General features: G+C 45.1%; 1 protein-coding gene across 1 annotated transcript; it reads right to left on the bottom strand.

Annotated features, from left to right (window-relative positions):
• Nucleotides 1–15: 15 nt before the first annotated feature.
• LOC133645071 (nitric oxide-associated protein 1-like) lies at nucleotides 16–22,719 on the bottom strand. The gene is made up of 9 exons (XM_062039856.1): nucleotides 22,638–22,719; nucleotides 21,124–22,089; nucleotides 13,992–14,156; nucleotides 13,240–13,344; nucleotides 13,088–13,179; nucleotides 10,761–10,892; nucleotides 5,082–5,198; nucleotides 1,665–1,782; nucleotides 16–1,596 (listed from the first exon to the last, which is right to left on the bottom strand). The coding sequence occupies exons 1-9, from the start codon at nucleotides 22,717–22,719 to the stop codon at nucleotides 1,361–1,363; spliced, it is 2,013 nt and encodes a 670-aa protein (XP_061895840.1). The 3' UTR covers nucleotides 16–1,360.
• Between the last annotated feature and the right edge of the window lie 816 nt (nucleotides 22,720–23,535).

Genomic DNA, 23,535 nt, shown 5'->3' with positions numbered 1-23,535 from the left:
AATCCATTCTTTATTTAGAAGGCAGTATATTATTTGGTACATTAGTTATAATAACTGGTGTCATGTGTTCAGAACCTCCTGGATAAGAAAGGTGATGTCTAACAATTATTGCTCAGCAGTTTGGCTGCCATTTATGTTCTTATTCATCCTCATTTATCAGAATGAGTTTTTAAAGACTTTGATAATGAATATACCAAATAAAACAGTGTTGAGTGGAATCATCACCCAGTGAATTGGATGACAAGTTAGGTGCTCAAAGATTCCCACGCCTATTATTTAGTGACTTCCTTCAAAATAAAAGCAAATTTATTTTTTTTAGATTTGTTATTGATGATGTATGAAAGCTCAATTGTGATGGAGTATAAACATTAGGGATGTCCGATAATGGCTTTTTGCCGATATCCGATATTGTCCAAGTCTTTAATTACCGATACCGATATCAACCGATATATGCAGTCGTGGAATCAACACATTATTATGCCTAATTTGGACAACCATGTATGGTGAAGATAAGGTACTTTTTAAAAAAAATAATAAAATAAGATAACTAAATTAAAAACATTTTCTTGAATAAAAAAGAAAGTACAACAATATAAAAACAGTTACATAGAAACTAGTAATTAATGAAAATGAGTAAAATTAACTGTTAAAGGTTAGTACTATTAGTGGAGCAGCAGCACGCACAATCATGTGTGCTTACGGACTGTATCCCTTGCAGACTGTATTGATATATATTGATATATAATGTAGGAACCAGAATATTGATAACAGGAAGAAATGGGGGGAGGGAGGTTTTTTGGGTTGGTGCACTAATTGTAAGTGTATCTTGTGTTTTTTATGTTGATTTAATTTAAAAAAAACGATACAGATTATAAAAAAAACAATACCGATAATTTCCAATATTACATTTTAACGCATTTATCGGCCGATAATATCGGCAGGCCGATATTATCAGACATCCCTAATAAACATAAAACAGTAAATATTTCAGCAAAGAAAACCACAATTTGCACTGTAATGGAAGCACAAATGTTTCTTTTGGGAGGAAAATATTCAAGACATTCCCAGCATGTGTTCCAAATGAAGTGGCTTGTTTCACGTCTGATAGAAATGAGCACTTTTCACACATCAAATAAAGTTTGTCATCAAATGTTTTCTTTAGTTGACAACAACTCCATTTTCCACCGCTTGTCCCTTTTGGGGTTGCGGGGGGTGCTGGAGCCTATCTCAGCTACACTCGGGCGGAAGGCGGAGTACACCCTGGACAAGTCACCACCTCATCACAGGGCCCACGCAGACAACATTCACACACTAGAGTGTTGCCAATCAACTTATCCCCAGGTGCAAACGTCACTTCCTCTCATTTCTTCTTGACCTTGGCTTTCTGCCTGGAGGCCGCACGTGCGGACAGTCCGAGGTCCAGCATCCCCGACGGCCTCTTGGCTTTGTAGGCGGCCGATCCGGGGATTCGCGCTCCCTTCAGCGAGACCACGTGTGGAAGCAGCGGCGGCGTCCTCAGGCCGTAGGCCAGCGAGGGCGGGCCGTGGACCGCCAGCAGCAGCTGCTGACCCTGCCGCGCAGTCACCGCCACCCAGCCTGCACACAGCAATGGTTTCCATGACAACCGCGCGGCTGACGCCTGCAGGCGCACGTTTGTGGCGTACCTGCGGACGACAGCTTGATGTCGGCCACGGCCTCCGTGTGACCGCGCCCTTCCAGCCGGAACTCTTGAGGAACCAAGGCCGGGAAGTCCTTCATGCGCTCTGCTCCTCCTGCTGGCACCTGCAGACACCCCCCCCACACCACCATGACCACTGACATTGTGACCTCTCACCCCCACACCACCATGACCCCTGACATTGTGACCTCTCACCCCCACACCACCATGACCACTGACATTGTGACCTCTCACCCCCACACCACCATGACCACTGACATTGTGACCCCTCACCCCCACACCACCATGACCCCTGACATTGTGACCTCTCACCCCCACACCACCATGACCACTGACATTGTGACCTCTCACCCCCACACCACCATGACCACTGACATTGTGACCTCTCACCCCCACACCACCATGACCACTGACATTGTGACCTCTCACCCCCACACCACCATGACCACTGACATTGTGACCTCTCACCCCCACACCACCATGACCACTGACATTGTGACCTCTCACCCCCACACCGCCATGACCACTGACATTGTGACCTCTCACCCCCACACCACCATGACCACTGACATTGTGACCTCTCACACCCACACCGCCATGAACCCCCACTTGACCACTGACATTGTGACCTCTCACCCCCACACCGCCATGACCACTGACATTGTGACCTCTCACCCCCACACCGCCATGACCACTGACATTGTGACCTCTCACCCCCACACCACCATGACCACTGACATTGTGACCTCTCACACCCACACCGCCATGAACCCCCCACTTGACCACTGACATTGTGACCTCACCCCCACACCACCATGAACCCCCACTTGACCACTGACATTGTGACCTCTCACCCCCACACCGCTATGAACCCCCCACTTGACCACTGACATTGTGACCTCACCCCCACACCACCATGAACCCCCACTTGACCACTGACATTGTGACCTCTCACCCCCACACCGCCATAACCCCCACTTGACCACTGACATTGTGACCTCTCACCCCCACACCGCTATGAACCCCCCACTTGACCACTGACATTGTGACCTCTCACCCCCACACCGCTATGAACCCCCCACTTGACCACTGACATTGTGACCTCACCCCCACACCACCATGAACCCCCACTTGACCACTGACATTGTGACCTCTCCCCACCATGAACCCCCACTTGACCACTGACATTGTGACCTCTCACCCCCACACCGCTATGAACCCCCCACTTGACCACTGACATTGTGACCTCTCACCCCCACACCGCTATGAACCCCCCACTTGACCACTGACATTGTGACCTCACCCCCACACCACCATGAACCCCCACTTGACCACTGACATTGTGACCTCTCCCCACCATGAACCCCCACTTGACCACTGACATTGTGACCTCTCACCCCCACACCACCTTGAACCCCCCACTTGACCACTGACATTGTGACCTCTCCCCACCATGACCCCCACTTGACCATTGACATTGTGACCTCTCACCCCCACACCACCTTGAACCCCCCACTTGACCACTGACATTGTGACCTCTCCCCACCATGACCCCCACTTGACCACTGACATTGTGACCTCTCACCCCCACACCACCTTGAACCCCCCACTTGACCACTGACATTGTGACCTCTCCCCACCATGACCCCCACTTGACCACTGACATTGTGACCTCTCACCCCCACACCACCTTGAACCCCCCACTTGACCACTGACATTGTGACCTCTCACCCCCACACCGCCATAACCCCCACTTGACCACTGACATTGTGACCTCTCACCCCCACACCGCTATGAACCCCCCACTTGACCACTGACATTGTGACCTCTCACCCCCACACCGCTATGAACCCCCCACTTGACCACTGACATTGTGACCTCACCCCCACACCACCATGAACCCCCACTTGACCACTGACATTGTGACCTCTCCCCACCATGAACCCCCACTTGACCACTGACATTGTGACCTCTCACCCCCACACCGCTATGAACCCCCCACTTGACCACTGACATTGTGACCTCTCACCCCCACACCGCTATGAACCCCCCACTTGACCACTGACATTGTGACCTCACCCCCACACCACCATGAACCCCCACTTGACCACTGACATTGTGACCTCTCCCCACCATGAACCCCCACTTGACCACTGACATTGTGACCTCTCACCCCCACACCACCTTGAACCCCCCACTTGACCACTGACATTGTGACCTCTCCCCACCATGACCCCCACTTGACCACTGACATTGTGACCTCTCACCCCCACACCACCTTGAACCCCCCACTTGACCACTGACATTGTGACCTCTCCCCACCATGACCCCCACTTGACCACTGACATTGTGACCTCTCACCCCCACACCACCTTGAACCCCCCACTTGACCACTGACATTGTGACCTCTCCCCACCATGACCCCCACTTGACCACTGACATTGTGACCTCTCACCCCCACACCACCATGAACCCCCACTTGACCACTGACATTGTGACCTCTCACCCCCACACCGCCATAACCCCCACTTGACCACTGACATTGTGACCTCTCACCCCCACACCGCTATGAACCCCCCACTTGACCACTGACATTGTGACCTCTCACCCCCACACCGCTATGAACCCCCCACTTGACCACTGACATTGTGACCTCACCCCCACACCACCATGAACCCCCACTTGACCACTGACATTGTGACCTCTCCCCACCATGAACCCCCACTTGACCACTGACATTGTGACCTCTCACCCCCACACCGCTATGAACCCCCCACTTGACCACTGACATTGTGACCTCTCACCCCCACACCGCTATGAACCCCCCACTTGACCACTGACATTGTGACCTCACCCCCACACCACCATGAACCCCCACTTGACCACTGACATTGTGACCTCTCCCCACCATGACCCCCACTTGACCACTGACATTGTGACCTCTCACCCCCACACCACCTTGAACCCCCCACTTGACCACTGACATTGTGACCTCTCCCCACCATGACCCCCACTTGACCACTGACATTGTGACCTCTCACCCCCACACCACCTTGAACCCCCCACTTGACCACTGACATTGTGACCTCACCCCCACACCACCATGAACCCCCACTTGACCACTGACATTGTGACCTCTCCCCACCATGACCCCCACTTGACCACTGACATTGTGACTCTCACCCCCACACCACCTTGAACCCCCCACTTGACCACTGACATTGTGACCTCTCCCCACCATGACCCCCACTTGACCATTGACATTGTGACCTCTCCCCACCATGACCCCCACTTGACCACTGACATTGTGACCTCTCCCCACCATGACCCCCACTTGACCACTGACATTGTGACCTCTCCCCACCATGACCCCCACTTGACCACTGACATTGTGACCTCTCACCCCCAGCAGCTGATGTCCAGCATGTTTGTGGTAGACACTGTCGGCCTTGTCCACAGTGGTGAGGTGAAGAGGTAGGTAAGCGGAGGTCAGCACAGAGAACCAGCAGGACTGCTCGCCCTGAAAGACAAAATTCACTTTTTGGTTCACAACACAAACATCCAGCCAATGTTAGCTTGCAGGGTAAATGGTGAGTAGGAAGTTAGCTTGCAGGGTAAATGGTGAGTAGGAAGTGTGGAGGATGCATATATTTGTTCAAGAGTTCTTTCTTTTTACATAGCCATGTTTAGAGTAGCTAGTACTTTTCCTTTGTATATTCTACCAGTTTCTTTCGACATTTCAGATGCCTGGTTAGTGTCTTCACCCTTGGAATGTGAACTACAACCCCCACTCTTTTTCCTTATCAGTGTTGCGAGGAGAAGATGGGGGATTTCATTGTGTGCAATTAGTGGGCTTTTCCGTTTGAATGTCAGATCAACTAGAGTAGCCGATATGAATGTATCGGTTAAGTTGACCTCCTAAAGCCTTAGTAAAACTTGAAAATATTCCAATTCTGTCTTGATGGTCCTTCTTACTCAGCATATATGTCATCGAAAGAACTTGGGATTGACCAGTAACTTAGATGCCCTGGGAGGAAGAGCTGGTCGACGCAACAGAAGTTAGCTTGCAGGGTAAATGGTGAGTAGGAAGTTAGCCTGCAGGGTAAATGGTGAGTAGGAAGTTAGCCTGCAGGGTAAATGGTGAGTAGGAAGTTAGCTTGCAGGGTAAATGGTGAGTAGGAAGTTAGCGTTACAGGGTGATTGTGATTGTGTCCCCCCCTCTCCCTTCTGGAGGGGGTGGGGGGGGCACAGGTCCGGTGGCCATGGATGAAGTACTGGCTGTCCAGAGTCGGGATCCGGGGTGGACCGCTCGCCTAAGCATCGGTTGGGGACATCTCTGCGCTGCTGACCCGTCTCCGCTCGAGGTGGTTTCCTGCTGGCCCCACTATGGACTGGACTCTCACTATTATGTTAGATCTACTATGGACTGGACTCTCACTATTATGTTAGATCTACTATGGACTGGACTTTCACTATTATGTTAGATCCACTATGGACTGGACTCTCACTATTATGTTAGATCAGATCAACTAGAGTAGCCGATATGAATGTATCGGTTAAGTTGACCTCCTAAAGCCTTAGTAAAACTTGAAAATATTCCAATTCTGTCTTGATGGTCCTTCTTACTCAGCATATATGTCATCGAAAGAACTTGGGATTGACCAGTAACTTAGATGCCCTGGGAGGAAGAGCTGGTCGACGCAACAGAAGTTAGCTTGCAGGGTAAATGGTGAGTAGGAAGTTAGCCTGCAGGGTAAATGGTGAGTAGGAAGTTAGCTTGCAGGGTAAATGGTGAGTAGGAAGTTAGCTTGCAGGGTAAATGGTGAGTAGGAAGTTAGCCTGCAGGGTAAATGGTGAGTAGGAAGTTAGCTTGCAGGGTAAATGGTGAGTAGGAAGTTAGCGTTACAGGGTGATTGTGATTGTGTCCCCCCCTCTCCCTTCTGGAGGGGGTGGGGGGGGCACAGGTCCGGTGGCCATGGATGAAGTACTGGCTGTCCAGAGTCGGGATCCGGGGTGGACCGCTCGCCTAAGCATCGGTTGGGGACATCTCTGCGCTGCTGACCCGTCTCCGCTCGAGGTGGTTTCCTGCTGGCCCCACTATGGACTGGACTCTCACTATTATGTTAGATCTACTATGGACTGGACTCTCACTATTATGTTAGATCTACTATGGACTGGACTTTCACTATTATGTTAGATCCACTATGGACTGGACTCTCACTATTATGTTAGATCCACTATGGACTGGACTCTCACTATTATGTTAGATCCACTATGGACTGGACTCACACTATTATGTTAGATCCACTATGGACTGGACTTTCACTATTATGTTAGATCCACTATGGACTGGACTTTCACTATTATGTTAGATCCACTATGGACTGGACTCTCACTATTATGTTAGATCCACTATGGACTGGACTCTCACTATTATGTTAGATCCACTATGGACTGGACTCTCACTATTATGTTAGATCCACTATGGACTGGACTCACACTATTATGTTAGATCCACTATGGACTGGACTTTCACTATTATGTTAGATCCACTATGGACTGGACTCTCACTATTATGTTAGATCCACTATGGACTGGACTCACACTATTATGTTAGATCCACTATGGACTGGACTTTCACTATTATGTTAGATCCACTATGGACTGGACTCTCACACTATTATGTTAGATCCACTATGGACTGGACTTTCACTATTATGTTAGATCCACTATGGACTGGACTTTCACTATTATGTTAGATCCACTATGGACTGGTCTCTCACACTATTATGTTAGATCTACTATGGACTGGACTTTCACTATTATGTTAGATCTACTATGGACTGGACTTTCACTATTATGTTAGATCCACTATGGACTGGACTCTCACTATTATGTTAGATCCACTATGGACTGGACTCTCACTATTATGTTAGATCTACTATGGACTGGACTTTCACTATTATGTTAGATCCACTATGGACTGGACTCTCACTATTATGTTAGATCCACTATGGACTGGACTCACACTATTATGTTGGATCCACTATGGACTGGACTCTCACTATTATGTTAGATCCACTATGGACTGGACTCTCACTATTATGTTAGATCCACTATGGACTGGACTCTCACTATTATGTTAGATCTACTATGGACTGGACTTTCACTATTATGTTAGATCCACTATGGACTGGACTCTCACACTATTATGTTAGATCCACTATGGACTGGACTCTCACTATTATGTTAGATCAGATCAACTAGAGTAGCCGATATGAATGTATCGGTTAAGTTGACCTCCTAAAGCCTTAGTAAAACTTGAAAATATTCCAATTCTGTCTTGATGGTCCTTCTTACTCAGCATATATGTCATCGAAAGAACTTGGGATTGACCAGTAACTTAGATGCCCTGGGAGGAAGAGCTGGTCGACGCAACAGAAGTTAGCTTGCAGGGTAAATGGTGAGTAGGAAGTTAGCCTGCAGGGTAAATGGTGAGTAGGAAGTTAGCCTGCAGGGTAAATGGTGAGTAGGAAGTTAGCTTGCAGGGTAAATGGTGAGTAGGAAGTTAGCGTTACAGGGTGATTGTGATTGTGTCCCCCCCTCTCCCTTCTGGAGGGGGTGGGGGGGGCACAGGTCCGGTGGCCATGGATGAAGTACTGGCTGTCCACAAACGTTGGTAAATCCTGCCGCTCTTGTGGAACTGCCAACCATTTTGCTAAAGTATGCATGAAGAGGGGTCAGCACACACGCCCGTTGAACGCTGTGGATGACCCGTCGACAGGGGAACAGGAGGACAGTGATGGAGATGAGGGAGATGTGTACACAGCAGAGAGCGTGGGAGCTGTGAACACGCAAGGGAAGAAGTGGTTTGTCAATCTGCCACTGCAACAGGGGGTCCAGAGGTGCAAGCTCGACTCTGGAGCCACCTGCAATGTGATGAGCATGAAGGACAAGATGAGACTGGCGCCCAGAACGCCTCTTCAGAAGAGTCTCACCAGATTGAAGCTGTACAACAGTGAGTTGATGAACTCACACAGCACACAGTGTGTCATTAGGGGCAGAACACACAAGCTGGACTTTGAGGTTGTGCATACAGGCCAGAGGCCCTTGCTTTCAGGGGAGACATGTGAGAGACTGGGCCTGATACGATTCACCATTCCTGAGGAGCTAAATATGGTGGAACACTGCAGGATGGGAGAGCTGACCAAAGAGCGTCTCATCAACACATACCACGACGTGTTCACCGGCCCAGTTGATTCCCTGCCTGGTGATGTTCACTTTGAGCTGGACAGCAGTGTGGCGCCTGTGCAGTGTGCCCCCAGGAATGTTCCAGTGGCCCTCAAGGCAGCTATTAAAGCACAGCTCGATCGATACGAAAAGGATGGACATTTAACCACAGTCATACAGCCCACAGACTGGATCAGCAATCTGGTCATAGTGAAAAAAACAGATAAATTGAGATTATGCATTGACCCGAAGCCACTCAACCGGTCCCACTACCTCATGCCCACTTTAAATGACGTGCTGTAAAAGCTGCCAAAGGCGCGTATATTCACACTGGTGGATGCACGTGATGCATTGCTGCAGTGCCGACTGGGTGAGGAGAGTAGCCTGACGACAATGTTCTGGACACCATGGGGCAGAAAACGGTGGCTGAAGCTCCCCTATGGTGTGTCAGATGCTCCGGAACTGTACCAGAGAAAGCAACATGAGCTCCTAGCTGGATTAACTGGGCTTGAACCCATAGCCGATAATATCCTCATAGTTGGCTGCGGGGATACGGACGATGAGGCCAACCGCGACCATGACCCAAACCTCATTGCCCTGATAGACAGATACAGAGAAGTTAAGCTCAGGCTGAGCCTGAAAAAGTTGCAGTTCCGAGGGAAGGAGGTCCGTTTCCACGGCCATATACTGTCCGCCGAGGGCCTCAAGGCTGACCCTGACAAAGTCAGGGCGGTTCTGGACATGCCGAACCCCACAGACGGTGTGTTGGCTTTGTGAACTATCTTTCCAGATTCATGCCCCACCTGTCAGAGGTATGTGAACCATTGAGAAGGCTGCTAGACAAAGACGTGACGTGGCACTGGCTGCCAAAACATGATGCTGCCATGAAGAAAATGAAGACACTGGTCACAGCAGTACCGGTCTTGCGTTATTATGACGCCATCAAGCCAGTCACCATACAGAGCGACTCCAGTCAGACAGGCCTGGGATGCTGTCTGCTACAGGAAGGGCAGCCTGTCACTTTTGCCTACCGCGCCATGACCCAGACGGAACAAAACTACGCACAGATAGAAAAGGAGTGCCTGAGCATCGTGTTCGCCTGTCAACGCTTCCACTACTACCTATGTAGATTGTGAAAGGCTTGTGCAAAAAGGCTGACCGTGCCAAAAAGGACCCCTGGAAGGCCATTCTGCATTGGCGAAACACGGCCACTGAGGGCATGCATTGCAGCCCAGCACAGTGGCTCGTGTCACGAAGGCTGAGAACCCTTCTTCCGGTGGCCGACCAGCTCCTTGCACCTCAGGTCATCACAGGGGTTCCCGACAAGCTGAGGGGGAAGCATCAGGCGGCGAAGTTAGTGTATGACAAATCGGCGAGGGATCTGCCGGAGCTGAACTTCGGCCAGCCCGTCAGGATGAAGCCGCTCCCGGGAGACAGGACGGGCAGATGGAGGCGAGGGGTGTGCCTGCAGCAGTTGGGACTCCAAAACCCATCTGGTCAACGTAGAGGGGACTTTCAAACACACATGGACTGTGAATTTTGTTAAATTAAAAAGCACAGTTGTAACTTAGAGGAATGGGATGAAGTATTTCCAGGGTAGTAGCCGTGTTGTAGCGGCTGGGTGATGCTTGGAGGATCCTGCCAGTGAGTACTGTAGTCTCGAGTAGAACACACTCAAGGTGTCTGGAAGTTATGTCATGTTTACAGGCTCTAATTAGCTTAAAGAACATATTTAGACAGTTTTTACTTTGCGGGAAATAGATAACCAAGGTCAGGCTTGGAAGCAATTGCCGCAATCAACGAGAGACGACTGAAGTTCAAAGTCAAGTTTTCAAAAATAAAAGTTGCCCACCTGCAGGAAGTCGATCCGAGCGAGAGCTCCCACAAAGAGACTCATTCCGGGCTTGAGTACGAAGGTGCGAGGTACGATAGCCCGCGTAGAAACCAGGGCTTTCACTTCCTGTTCATTCAGCAGAGCCATGACCTGCAGACAACGGACGGTGGTTAGCGAGTAGCTGCGGACAATGGACGGTGGTTAGCAAGGAGCTGTATGAACAATGGACGGTGGTTAGCAAGGAGCTGTATGAACAATGGACGGTGGTTAGCGAGGAGCTGTATGGACAATGGACGGTGGTTAGCGAGGAGCTGTATGAACAATGGACGGTGGTTAGCGAAGAGCTGTATGAACAATGGACGGTGGTTAGCGAGGAGCTGTATGAACAATGGACGGTGGTTAGCGAGGAGCTGTATGAACAATGGACGGTGGTTAGCGAGGAACTGTATGAACAATGGACGGTGGTTAGCGATGAACTGTATGAACAATGGACGGTGGTTAGCGAGGAACTGTATGAACAATGGGCGGTGGTTAGCGAGGAGCTGTATGAACAATGGACGGTGGTTAGCGAGGTGCTGTATGAACAATGGACGGTGGTTAGCGAGGAACTGTATGAACAATGGGCGGTGGTTAGCGAGGAGCTGTATGAACAATGGACGGTGGTTAGCGAGGAGCTGTATGAACAATGGACGGTGGTTAGCGGGGAGCTGTATGGACAATGGACGGTGGTTAGCGATGAACTGTATGAACAATGGGCGGTGGTTAGCGAGGAGCTGTATGAACAATGGGCGGTGGTTAGCGAGGAGCTGTATGGACAATGGGCGGTGGTTAGCGGGGAGCTGTATGAACAATGGACGGTGGTTAGCGAGGAGCTGTATGGACAATGGACGGTGGTTAGCGAGGAGCTGTATGAACAATGGACGGTGGTTAGCGATGAACTGTATGAACAATGGACGGTGGTTAGCGAGGAACTGTATGAACAATGGGCGGTGGTTAGCGAGGAGCTGTATGAACAATGGACGGTGGTTAGCGAGGAGCTGTATGGACAATGGGCGGTGGTTAGCGGGGAGCTGTATGAACAATGGATGGTGGTTAGCGAGGAGCTGTATGGACAATGGACGGTGGTTAGCGAGGAGCTGTATGATCAATGGGTGGTGGTTAGCGAGGAGCTGTATGAACAATGGACGGTGGTTAGCGAGGAGCTGTATGAACAATGGACGGTGGTTAGAGAGGAGCTGTATGAACAATGGACGGTGGTTAGCGAGGAGCTGTATGAACAATGGACGGTGGTTAGCGAGGAGCTGTATGAACAATGGACGGTGGTTAGCGAGGAGCTGTATGAACAATGGACGGTGGTTAGCGAGGAGCTGTGGACAATGGACGGTGGTTAGCGAGGAGCTGTATGAACAATGGACGGTGGTTAGCGAGGAGCTGTATGAACAATGGACGGTGGTTAGAGAGGAGCTGTATGAACAATGGACGGTGGTTAGCGAGGAGCTGTATGAACAATGGACGGTGGTTAGCGAGGAGCTGTATGAACAATGGACGGTGGTTAGCGAGGAGCTGTATGAACAATGGACGGTGGTTAGAGAGGAGCTGTATGAACAATGGACGGTGGTTAGCGAGGAGCTGTATGAACAATGGACGGTGGTTAGAGAGGAGCTGTATGAACAATGGACGGTGGTTAGCGAGGAGCTGTGGACAATGGACGGTGGTTAGCGAGGAGCTGTGGACAATGGACGGTGGTTAGCGAGGAGCTGTATGAACAATGGACGGTGGTTAGCGAGGAGCTGTATGAACAATGGACGGTGGTTAGAGAGGAGCTGTATGAACAATGGACGGTGGTTAGCGAGGAGCTGTATGAACAATGGACGGTGGTTAGTGAGGAGCTGTATGAACAATGGACGGTGGTTAGCGAGGAGCTGTATGAACAATGGACGGTGGTTAGAGAGGAGCTGTATGAACAATGGACGGTGGTTAGCGAGGAGCTGTATGAACAATGGACGGTGGTTAGCGAGGAGCTGTATGAACAATGGACGTTGGTTAGCGAGGAGCTGTATGAACAATGGACGGTGGTTAGAGAGGAGCTGTATGAACAATGGACGGTGGTTAGAGAGGAGCTGTATGAACAATGGACGGTGGTTAGAGAGGAGCTGTATGAACAATGGACGGTGGTTAGAGAGGAGCTGTATGAACAATGGACGGTGGTTAGCAAGGAGCTGTGGACAATGGACGGTGGTTAGCGAGGAGCTGTATGAACAATGGACGGTGGTTAGAGAGGAGCTGTGGACAATGGACGGTGGTTAGCAAGGAGCTGTATGAAAGTGTCAGAGTCTGGTCCTCACGTCGTGCTCCTTCATGATTCCTGGTGTGTCGAACAGCCAGTGAGCGCCTTTCAGCTCGTTGTAGGTGAACTCGTCTGCCGAGTCTTCTTTCTCTGTGGAAATCTTCATCAGTTACCACACCATCCACCAATCACAGACCTCACATTTCTCACCCGTGCTCCGTTCTTCCTCGCTGTTCTCCCCAAAAGCTAAACTGTCGGGGTCAAATGAGATCCCTCTCGGTTGGACTGTGGGCAGGAAAGTTCTCCCCACACGACCTGGAAGTACACACATGCTCTATTGTGTCTTTTATTCAAACAAAATTGAAATCATTTCTATATACGACTCCACTTCAATCTTGTGGGCGGGGCCTCCTCTGAACAATGTTAGAAGCCTTTTTATTGGTCTGTTTCACACGCAAAATACTAAAGACTGGTGGTCGGTGGATACTGGCCAATAAAAATAATTGTTTAAAGGAGGCCCCGCCCACAAGATAGAACTGAAGGTGTAACCACAAATAAATATATCAATTATTTGTAACCAACAATTTGGGTTGGTTTGATTATATTTAAATTTCCAAACCATTCTTTTTGGCAAAAAAAAAATTTGGGGTCACAAAAATCTTTTTTTCTTTCAAATCCATTTATTTTTGGTTGCAATTATTTTCCAGTTGCCAATTTTTTGTTCTTGTTTGCGAACCTTTTTTTGTTTGAAAATATTTTTTTTAAATTCAAAATACTTTTTTTGTTACAAATCTTTTTTGGGTTGCAATTTTTTTGGTGTTACGAACCAAAAAATAAACCCAAACTTTTTTTTGGTTTCATAACCCATCCATCCATCCATTTTCTACCGCTTGTCTATTTTTTTCATTTCAAATCCAAATAGTTTTAAACATTTCTCCATGTAGCCCCGCCCCTTACTTTACCCACTAAGTATCCCTGGCGACGGAAGTCTTGCAGCCTCTTCACTTCGTCAGGCGGCAGCTGATCTTCCGTCTGCCGGTCCCATTCTCCAAGACGCTTCTGCCGCCGGAACATTCTGTACGGCGTGGGGTTGATGATGGGGAATTTGAGCAGGTTGAGAGTGGTCCCTGAATGCAACATGGTCACATGACAATGGTTATCTTCCATCATAGCAAACAAGAATTGTTCATGTCCCGCCTAGAGTGAAAACACTGATATTTATTTGTTATTCTGCATAATTGGTAACATTTAACAAACAGCATTAGTTGCTGCTGCTACATATCTGCAAATTAAATACATCTTCAAATAATTACTTGCTTGTGTTATTAATCATTATTGGAAATACAAACATGTGGTGTTGTTTTATTATTGATTTGTTTATTTAGTGATTTAATTATTTATTTTATATTTTGAACATCTTGTGTCAGCACTTGAAGAATGTATTTTATCCGTCAAAGTCAGAGGGCGGGTCCAAACACCAGAGAAGAAGTACTGGTCAAGTACTGGTCATCTTCATGCTTTTCAGTTCACCAACATTTCTAAAGTCCTTTTTTAATCGGTCATGAGTAATGTCATTTTCTGAGATACTAAATTTGGAATTTTCATTCGTTTTCAGTTCTAACCATCAAAACGACAAGAAATAAACATTTGGAATATGTCAGTAAACAATGTGTATAATATACAAGTTTCACTTTTTGAATGAAATGACTGAAATAAATTACCGTAATTTCCGGACTATAAGCCGCTACTTTTTCCCCTGGTTCTGGTCCCTGCGGCTTATACAAGGGTGCGGCTTATTTACGGCCTGTTCTTCTCCGACACCGACGAAGAGGATTTCGCTGGTTTTAGTACGCAGGAGGAAGACGATGACACAATGATTAAAGACTGACTTTTCATATACCGGTAGGCTGGTTATTTTGATAACGTACAGGCGGGCACTTTGTATTACTTTGCAGCGTTGTATTATTTGTACTCTGCACGAATGCTGTTCGCCATGTCAAAGATGTGAAAGTTTGATTGAATGATTGAAAGATTTATTGTTAATAAATGGGACGCTTTGCGTTCCCAAACAGTCATCTCTGTCCCGACAATCCCCTCCGTGGTAGCAGGAACCCCTATATACTACGCTAATTACACATCAAAACCCTGCGGCTTATGGTCGGGTGCGGCTTATATATGGAGCAATCTGTATTTTCCCCTAAATTTAGCTGGTGCGGCTTATAGTCAGGTGCGGCTTATAGTCCGGAAATTACGGTATTATGAGTCATTCTTCATCTAAATGGGAATATATGAACATCCAAGCAGTCGGCATCCTGATGACAGCAGACCTTGTACAGTAAGTGATGCTTTATTATGTTTGTGGGCTCTCAAAGTCTGCACTGAGTAATAATCAGTCATGTTAAAAAAAAGCAAACGTCGTGATACGTTTATGGAATTAATGTGCCGCATATCCTTAAAATGATCAAAATGCGTAAATATTAAATGTTACAATACATGTGTCCGTTACTACATGACATATATACTTACATCATGTATATATTACATGTTATTATGAATGTTACTACATGACATATATACTTACATCATGTATATATTACATGTAATTATGAATGTTACTACATGACATATATACTTACATCATGTATATATTACATGTTATTATGAATGTTACTACATGACATATATACTTACATCATGTATATATTACATGTTATTATGAATGTTACTACATGACATATATACTTACATCATGTATATATTACATGTAATTATGAATGTTACTACATGACATATATACTTACATCATGTATATATTACATGTTATTATGAATGTTACTACATGACATATATACTTACATCATGTATATATTACATGTTATTATGAATGTTACTACATGACATATATACTTACATCATGTATATATTACATGTTATTATGAATGTTACTACATGACATATATACTTACATCATGTATATATTACATGTTATTATGAATGTTACTACATGACATATATACTTACATCATGTATATATTACATGTTGTTATGAATGTTACTACATGACATATATACTTACATCATGTATATATGACATGTTATTATGAATGTTACTACATGACATATATACTTACATCATGTATATATGACATGTTATTATGAATGTTACTACATGACATATATACTTACATCATGTATATAAAACCTTAATGGAGGTGTCTGGATGCTATTTAAGGGCTTTAGAGGCAGAATAGAGCAGCTCCCATAGAATCCATAGTAATCAGACTTTTGATCGCATTTATTTAATATTTGGAATCCATATTGATTGTGAATGAAGTAGGGCTGGGTGATATATGGAATATACTGGATATATCGCGGGTTTGTCTTTGTGCGATATAGAAAATGACTATATGGTGATATTGGAGTATACGTTCTCACACAATTGCTTTTAGCTGCGGGCATTACACTACATGCGTTTCTCACTCTTTCTTGTCTCTCCTTCTCACAGAGACATAAAACAAGCGCGCCTTCTTACATACGTCATACTGTCACGCGTGCAACGTCATACACCCTCGCCGAGCAGAGAGGTAGCGACATGGTAACATTAGCTGTGGTGCTAGCGGTGCGGTGCGAGTGGTAATACGAGAGAGAGAAGGTGCCAATCTGCTAACAAATGAAGGAAGAATCAACCATCGTCTGGCGGGAAGATGTTGAACAGACAACCGTAATATGTCAAGTATGCGGCAAAAGTGTTGCTACAAAAGTAACATTACTGCTAATTTGTAGCATCATTTGAAAAGTCACCCTTTAGAGCAGGGGTCAGCAACCTTTTTGAAAGCAAGAGCTACTTCTTGGGTAGTGATTAATGCGAAGGGCTACCAGTTTGATACACACTTCAATAAATTGCCAGAAATAGCCAATTTGCTCAATTTACCTTTAACTCTATGTTATTATTAATAATTAATGATATTTACACTTAATTGAACGGTTTAAAAGAGGAGAAAACACGAACGAAATGACAATTACATTTTGAAACATAGTTTATCTTCAATTTCGACTCTTTAAAATTCAAAATTCAACCGAAAAAAAGAAGAGAAAAACTAGCTAATTTGAATCTTTTTGAAAAAATTAAAAAAAGAATTTATGGAACATCATTAGTAATTTTTTCTGATTAAGATTAATTTTACAATTTTGATGACATGTTTTAAATAGGTTAAAATCCAATCTGCACTTTGTTAGAATATATAACAAATTGGACCAAGCTATATTTCTAACAAAGACAAATCATTATTTCTTCGAGATTTTCCAGAACAAAATTTTAAAAGAAATTCAAAAGACTTTGAAATAAGATTTAAATTTGATTCTACAGATTTTCTAGATTTGCCAGAATATTTTTTTTGAATTTTAAATCATAATAAGTTTGAAAAAATATTTCACAAATATTCTTCGTCGAAAAAACAGAAGCTAAAATGAAGAATTAAATTAAAATGTATTTATTATTCTTTACAATAAAAACAATTAATTTGCTTGAACATTGATTTAAATTGTCAGGAAAGAAGAGGAAGGAATTTAAAAGGTAAAAAGGTATATGTGTTTAAAAATCCTAAAATCTTTTTCTTTTTTTTTTTCTAAAATTGTCTTTCTGAAAGTTATAAGAAGCAAAGTAAAAAAATTAATGAATTTATTTAAACGAGTGAAGACCAAGTCTTTAAAATATTTTCTTGGATTTTCAAATTCTATTTCAGTTTTGTCTCTCTTAGAATTAAAAATGTCGAGCAAAGCGAGACCAGCTTGCTAGTAAATAAATAAAATGTAAAAAATAGAGGCAGCTCACTGGTAAGTGCTGCTATTTGAGCTATTTTTAGAACAGGCCAGCGGGCTACTCATCTGGTCCTTACGGGCTACCTGGTGCCCGCGGGCACCGCGTTGGTGACCCCTGCTTTAGAGAATGAAGAGTGCTTGAAACTCTGCATGTCAACATCTCCGTTCGGTGCCACACCCACAAAATGCCCAAGCAACCATTTCCAGATCGACACGGTATGAAACAAATAGTCCACAACAGAAGGAGATAACGTCCGCAGGAACCTACCACATAGCGAAGGACGTACACTATTTGATGTCCTATTATGCAGCTCATTTTTATATGACACTTATTGAAATATCTTGTGTGACATCATGCACAAAAGTGCACTTTATTTGTTTTAAACTATTGTAGTGGCGTTCTGTACAAAAAGTGCACTTTAATTTAGTGTTGTTTGGATATGTCATCTTAGTGACATCATGCACAAAAGTGCACTAATAGCTTGTTTTAAAATGTCTCTGACAATCTTGCACTTTCTGTTTTGAAATGACATGAATGTTTGTGCCACTGCTTAATAACTGTTTAATAAATACACTTTTAGTTGTGATTTCCCTCTCTGCATGGAAGTTTAAAAGTAGCATATATTAATGCAGTATGAAGAAGAATGTTTGAATGTAGACACATAGAATCATCATACTGCTGGGATTATATGCATCAAGTGTTCATTCAAGGCTAAAGCTAAATATCCACATATATATGGTGTATCCTGACATGGACTAAACATATCCACATATATATGGTGTATCGTGACATGGACTAAACATATCCACATATATATGGTGTATCGTGACATGGACTAAACATATCCACATATATATGGTGTATCGTGACATGGACTAAACATATCCACATATATATGGTGTATCGTGACATGGACTAAACATATCCACATATATATGGTGTATCGTGACATGGACTAAACATATCCACATATATATGGTGTATCGTGACATGGACTAAACATATCCACATATATATGGTGTATCGTGACATGGACTAAACATATCCACATATATATGGTGTATCCTGACATGGACTAAACATATCCACATATATATGGTGTATCATGACTAGGGATGATGTTTGATAAGAAATTATTGAGTTCGAGTCTACTATCGAATCCTCTTATCGAACCGATTCCTTATCGATTCTCTTATGGAGTCCAGATAGGTTGTTGTATATGGAAAAAAACACACAATATTTGGTTTAACAAAAGCTCACTTTTATTATATAATAAAAAAATTAAATCTAATAAATAAATAAATATTGACTGTTACCCACCTAAAAAAATAAAATAAAATAAATAAATATTGACTGTTGTTACCCAAAGTATATTAAGTGGGATTTTTCAGAGAAACAAATATATACAGTAACACAAAAACAAGCTGTCTCTGTGATCACTATAGGTGTATAAATAATAATATAGTGTTAAATAAAATCAGTCCCTTGGGCACAAAACTGAAAATAATACAGCTCTCCAAAAAGTGCACTTCTGCTGCTATTTGACATAACTGTTTGTTATGATGCTTTGACATTTTTGCACTTTATTTATTGAAAGAAAATTCTATGAAGAGAAAAGTTGTTTGCAAATGTGGTTACCATGCTAATAAATGAAAAGTTAAAGCTAAAAAAAGAAATACACTTTATTGAGTCAACATTATTTCTTTATAGGGGGAAAGATGTTATGAGCTAGGGAATATAACAACTACACTACCCAGCATGCAACGGGAGTGACGAGCATGCGCGGTAGCCCCGAAAAGTGTTGTTGCATGTCGTCACCCGTGAAAGTAAACGTCAAGAAGTCAGCCAACACGCCTCGTCTGCATTATTTATAATTAGACAGACAACACATATACAGTGTGAAAAACAAAAGTTAAAAAAGGGAGATATGTTGTATATATATGTATGTGCTGCAGTGTTGTATATATATGTATGTGCTGCGGTTGTTTTAAGAAGGTTGCGACAGCTGCCGTAAAGGAGGTGCGTTGCTAGCCTGGTTGCTATGTTTCCGGTTGGTGGTAAAAGTGTTCGTCATGTGTTTGTACCCTGCTCAAATCTCTCAGTAAAGTTATTCGATGGATTATAGCTTTTGTTTTGAACTTTATTACACCTTGGAGCGCTTTTTCCCGTCCATTGTTTTTCCTGCTTTCGCTATCTGCGCCTAATGACTGAGCTACGTGACGTCATTTCTTGTGATGTCCCACGGAGCATTTCTGGTCGGGACGGGATTCCAATAAAGAATCAACTCTTTTCCTTTACTATAGTGGTCTCGATAACGGGTACCGGTTCTCAAAAAGGGATTCGAGTCCGAGACTCGGTTCTTTTCTTATCAAACAACCGGGAAAACCGGTTTCGAGTATCATCCCTAGTTTCCACACGGACATATTAAGTAGCGTAACGTACGTTGTGTAAACAATGCACACCGAGGCACAACACACGGCATGCTAGCAGCTAACGGGCTAGGATAGACTGACCATACGTCCTCTTTTGCGGAGCTGTCAGGGCGGAGTTTCTTAAATGCCAAAAATGTCCGGCATTTTGAGTTAGGGTTGCGTGTGTTTTCAATGTACGTTCAGGGTTAAGAAGGGGTTGAAAACAAAACAAAACAAAGCAGCAGCATTGGTGAGGGAGGGGCAGAGACAGAGAGAGTGAGAGAGTTATGATAAACGCGCATGCGTCGCCAGGCTCTGCTTTTTATCCTTAGATTTATCACATTTAATTTTTTTTATTATCTATAGCAGGGGTGTCAAAAGTGTGCCCCGGAGGCCATTTGCGGCCCACAGATAATGTTTTAAAGGCCCACGGAACATTCTAAAAATACTATTCAAATAAACAAAAACATGACAAAAGTGACATAAAAAAGCTTTAAGGTTAAATGTCATTTAGAAAAAGTTGCAATGTTGACTAATAAAACAAAGCTGTTCAGAATTATTGACCTATCCAAGGTTCCCATTACTTCACATCAAATATTACACGAAGAAAAATATTTTTGGTGGAACATTTTGTAAATTTGGTAAATAAATAACCCAAAAATGTTCTTACTGTACCGAAAATGAACCGAAGCGTGACCTCTAAACCGAGGTACGTACCGAACCCAAATGTTTGTGTAGCGTTACACCCCTACTATTGTCCCATCTGAGCCTCCATAATCACTAATACTGACTACTTGAGAAGAAGTGCACTATAAAAAGGTGATGAGATCTCCCAGCATGCTTTGTGGATGTATGAGAACTCACCAGGCCAGGGGGAAATGGTGGCTTTACGATCGCTGGAGGTTTTGGATTTGCAGAAGTCGGACTCCAGCAACGTGTTGAAGAGCGTGGACTTGCCCGCGTTGGCGCTCCCCACCAGGTAGACGTCGCCTTTGTACTTCCAGGTGCTCTGCAGGCTAGAGATCAGACCCTCGATCCCGTATCCGGTCTTGGCGCTGACCAGGTGGACGTCGGTCACCTGGCTCCCGAAACCGGCCTCCTGGCAGTACTGAGAGAGCTGGCGCTTGATGCGCTGCAGGTAGTTGGGAGAGTCTCCAGGGAGGAGATCGATCTTGTTGCCGAGGACCACGATGTGTTTGTTGGCGCCCACCAACTCCGCTAGGTCGGGAACCACGGAGTCCGGGACGTCCAGGAGGTCCACGCAAAGAAGTACCAGCGCCCTCTTAGAGCGGATGGTCTGCACCACGTGGCGGAACTCCTCCTTGGACATTTGGACTCTGACGGCCTTTTGGTGATGGCGCAGGAGGTGGCAGCGCTGGCAGGTGGCGCCGCTCAGACCTTTCTCCTGCAGCAGGACCCTGTACTTCTCGCTGGGCAGGTACCCGGGGGCCACCGCGTCCCGGCAGTGCAGGATGCTGCCGCAGCCCAAGCAATGGATGTCGCTGCTGGGTTCCTCCCCGTCTGGCGTACCGTAGATCTTATGTTGGCCTTTCAGCGCCGCCTTCTTCTTCTTCTTTTTAGAGGCCACCATGCTCGGGTCCAGCGGGAAGTCCTCGTCATGGAAATGGATGTCAGATTCCACCTCATGGTCCTGCCCAGGTCCATCCTGCCGACCCCGGACCCCATGTGGAGTCTGTTCTACCTCATGGTCCTGCCCAGGTCCATCCTGCCGACCCCGGACCTCATGTGGAGTCTGCTGGTGAGGACGGGTCCGAGGGAGGGTCGGCCTTGGATCCACACCAAACTCAAATTTGGGTTCCTCTTCTGGATCTGAGATACAAGTTCAACTTTATTGTTGACAATTGAACAACATTTTGTATAATTATCACGTGATTACTGTGTTTTAATATATCTTACGACAATAATAATAATAATATATTTTATTTATAAAAGCATTGAGTAAACAACCTCAAAATAAAAAATAATTAATAAAAATAAAAACTAGAACAGCCAAATAGCTCAAACTAGTATGCATACATCTAAAAAAATGCTTTTTTAAAAAGAAGGGTTTTTAAGCCTTATTTAAAAGGCATCCACAGTCTGTGGTGCCCTCAGGTGGTCAGGGAGAGCGTTCCACACACCTCCGCAGAAAAGCCCGGTCTCCCATTGTTCGTAGCTTTGTCATTTTGTGCGAGTACAAACACACATACATGTCTTGCCTACTTTGTGTGGACCCACGTTTAGTCAGTAGGTTGTGAGGGCCCCCCTTTCCACTATAGCTAGAATGATGAAAAAAATATATCTAGCACTAGATGGGAGTAGAGAGTTGCAACCTCACTTCAGAATGCAAAACACGCAAAGTAAAACAAATATTTTACTTTTGTAGTTGTAAGGACCGACTGCTGTTGCTAGGTAGATTTGACCGTACACACATAGTAGTAAGTTCTGTGAGTTGGCCATTATTAAGGACAGCAAAGTACTCAATGAAGGTAACTCATCCTAATTGAAAATAAATCATATCTTGCTAATTGCTCAAGCTATTTTCATTCAGTTTACATTATTGTATAAATGTACAAAACATGTACTACATATACAAATGTATGTACATAATAAGTAGAAAATTAAACATACACAAATACATAGAGTACAGTACACACACACACACACACACACACACACACACACACACACACACACACACACACACAGTCTCATGTTTACATGGTGGGTACCGATGCACATACACGCACCCACACACACTGTCTCATGATTACATGGTGGGTACCGACGCGCACACACACACACACACACACACACACACACACACACACACACACACACACAGTCTCATGTTTACATGGTGGGTACCGACGCACGGACGGACGCACGCACACACACACACACACACACACACACACACACACACACACACACTCACACACACACGCACACACACACAGTCACATGTTTACATGGTGGGTACCGACGCACGGACGGACGCACGCACACACACACACACACACACACACACACACACACGCACATGTTTACATGGTGGGTACCGACGCACGGACGGACACACACACACACTCTCTCTCACACACACACACATACACACACACACGCTTTCTCTCTCGCTCTCTCTCACTCACACACACACACACACACACACACACACACACATTCACACACAGTCTCATGTTTACATGGTGGGTACCGACACACACACACACACACACACACACACACACACACACACACACATGCACACACACA

The sequence above is a fragment of the Entelurus aequoreus genome, linkage group LG28 (assembly GCF_033978785.1).
Source record: "Entelurus aequoreus isolate RoL-2023_Sb linkage group LG28, RoL_Eaeq_v1.1, whole genome shotgun sequence".
Classification (NCBI taxonomy): domain Eukaryota; kingdom Metazoa; phylum Chordata; class Actinopteri; order Syngnathiformes; family Syngnathidae; genus Entelurus; species Entelurus aequoreus.
The sequence above is the reverse complement of the archived record's forward strand: the minus strand, read 5'-3'. Positions and strand labels throughout refer to the sequence as shown.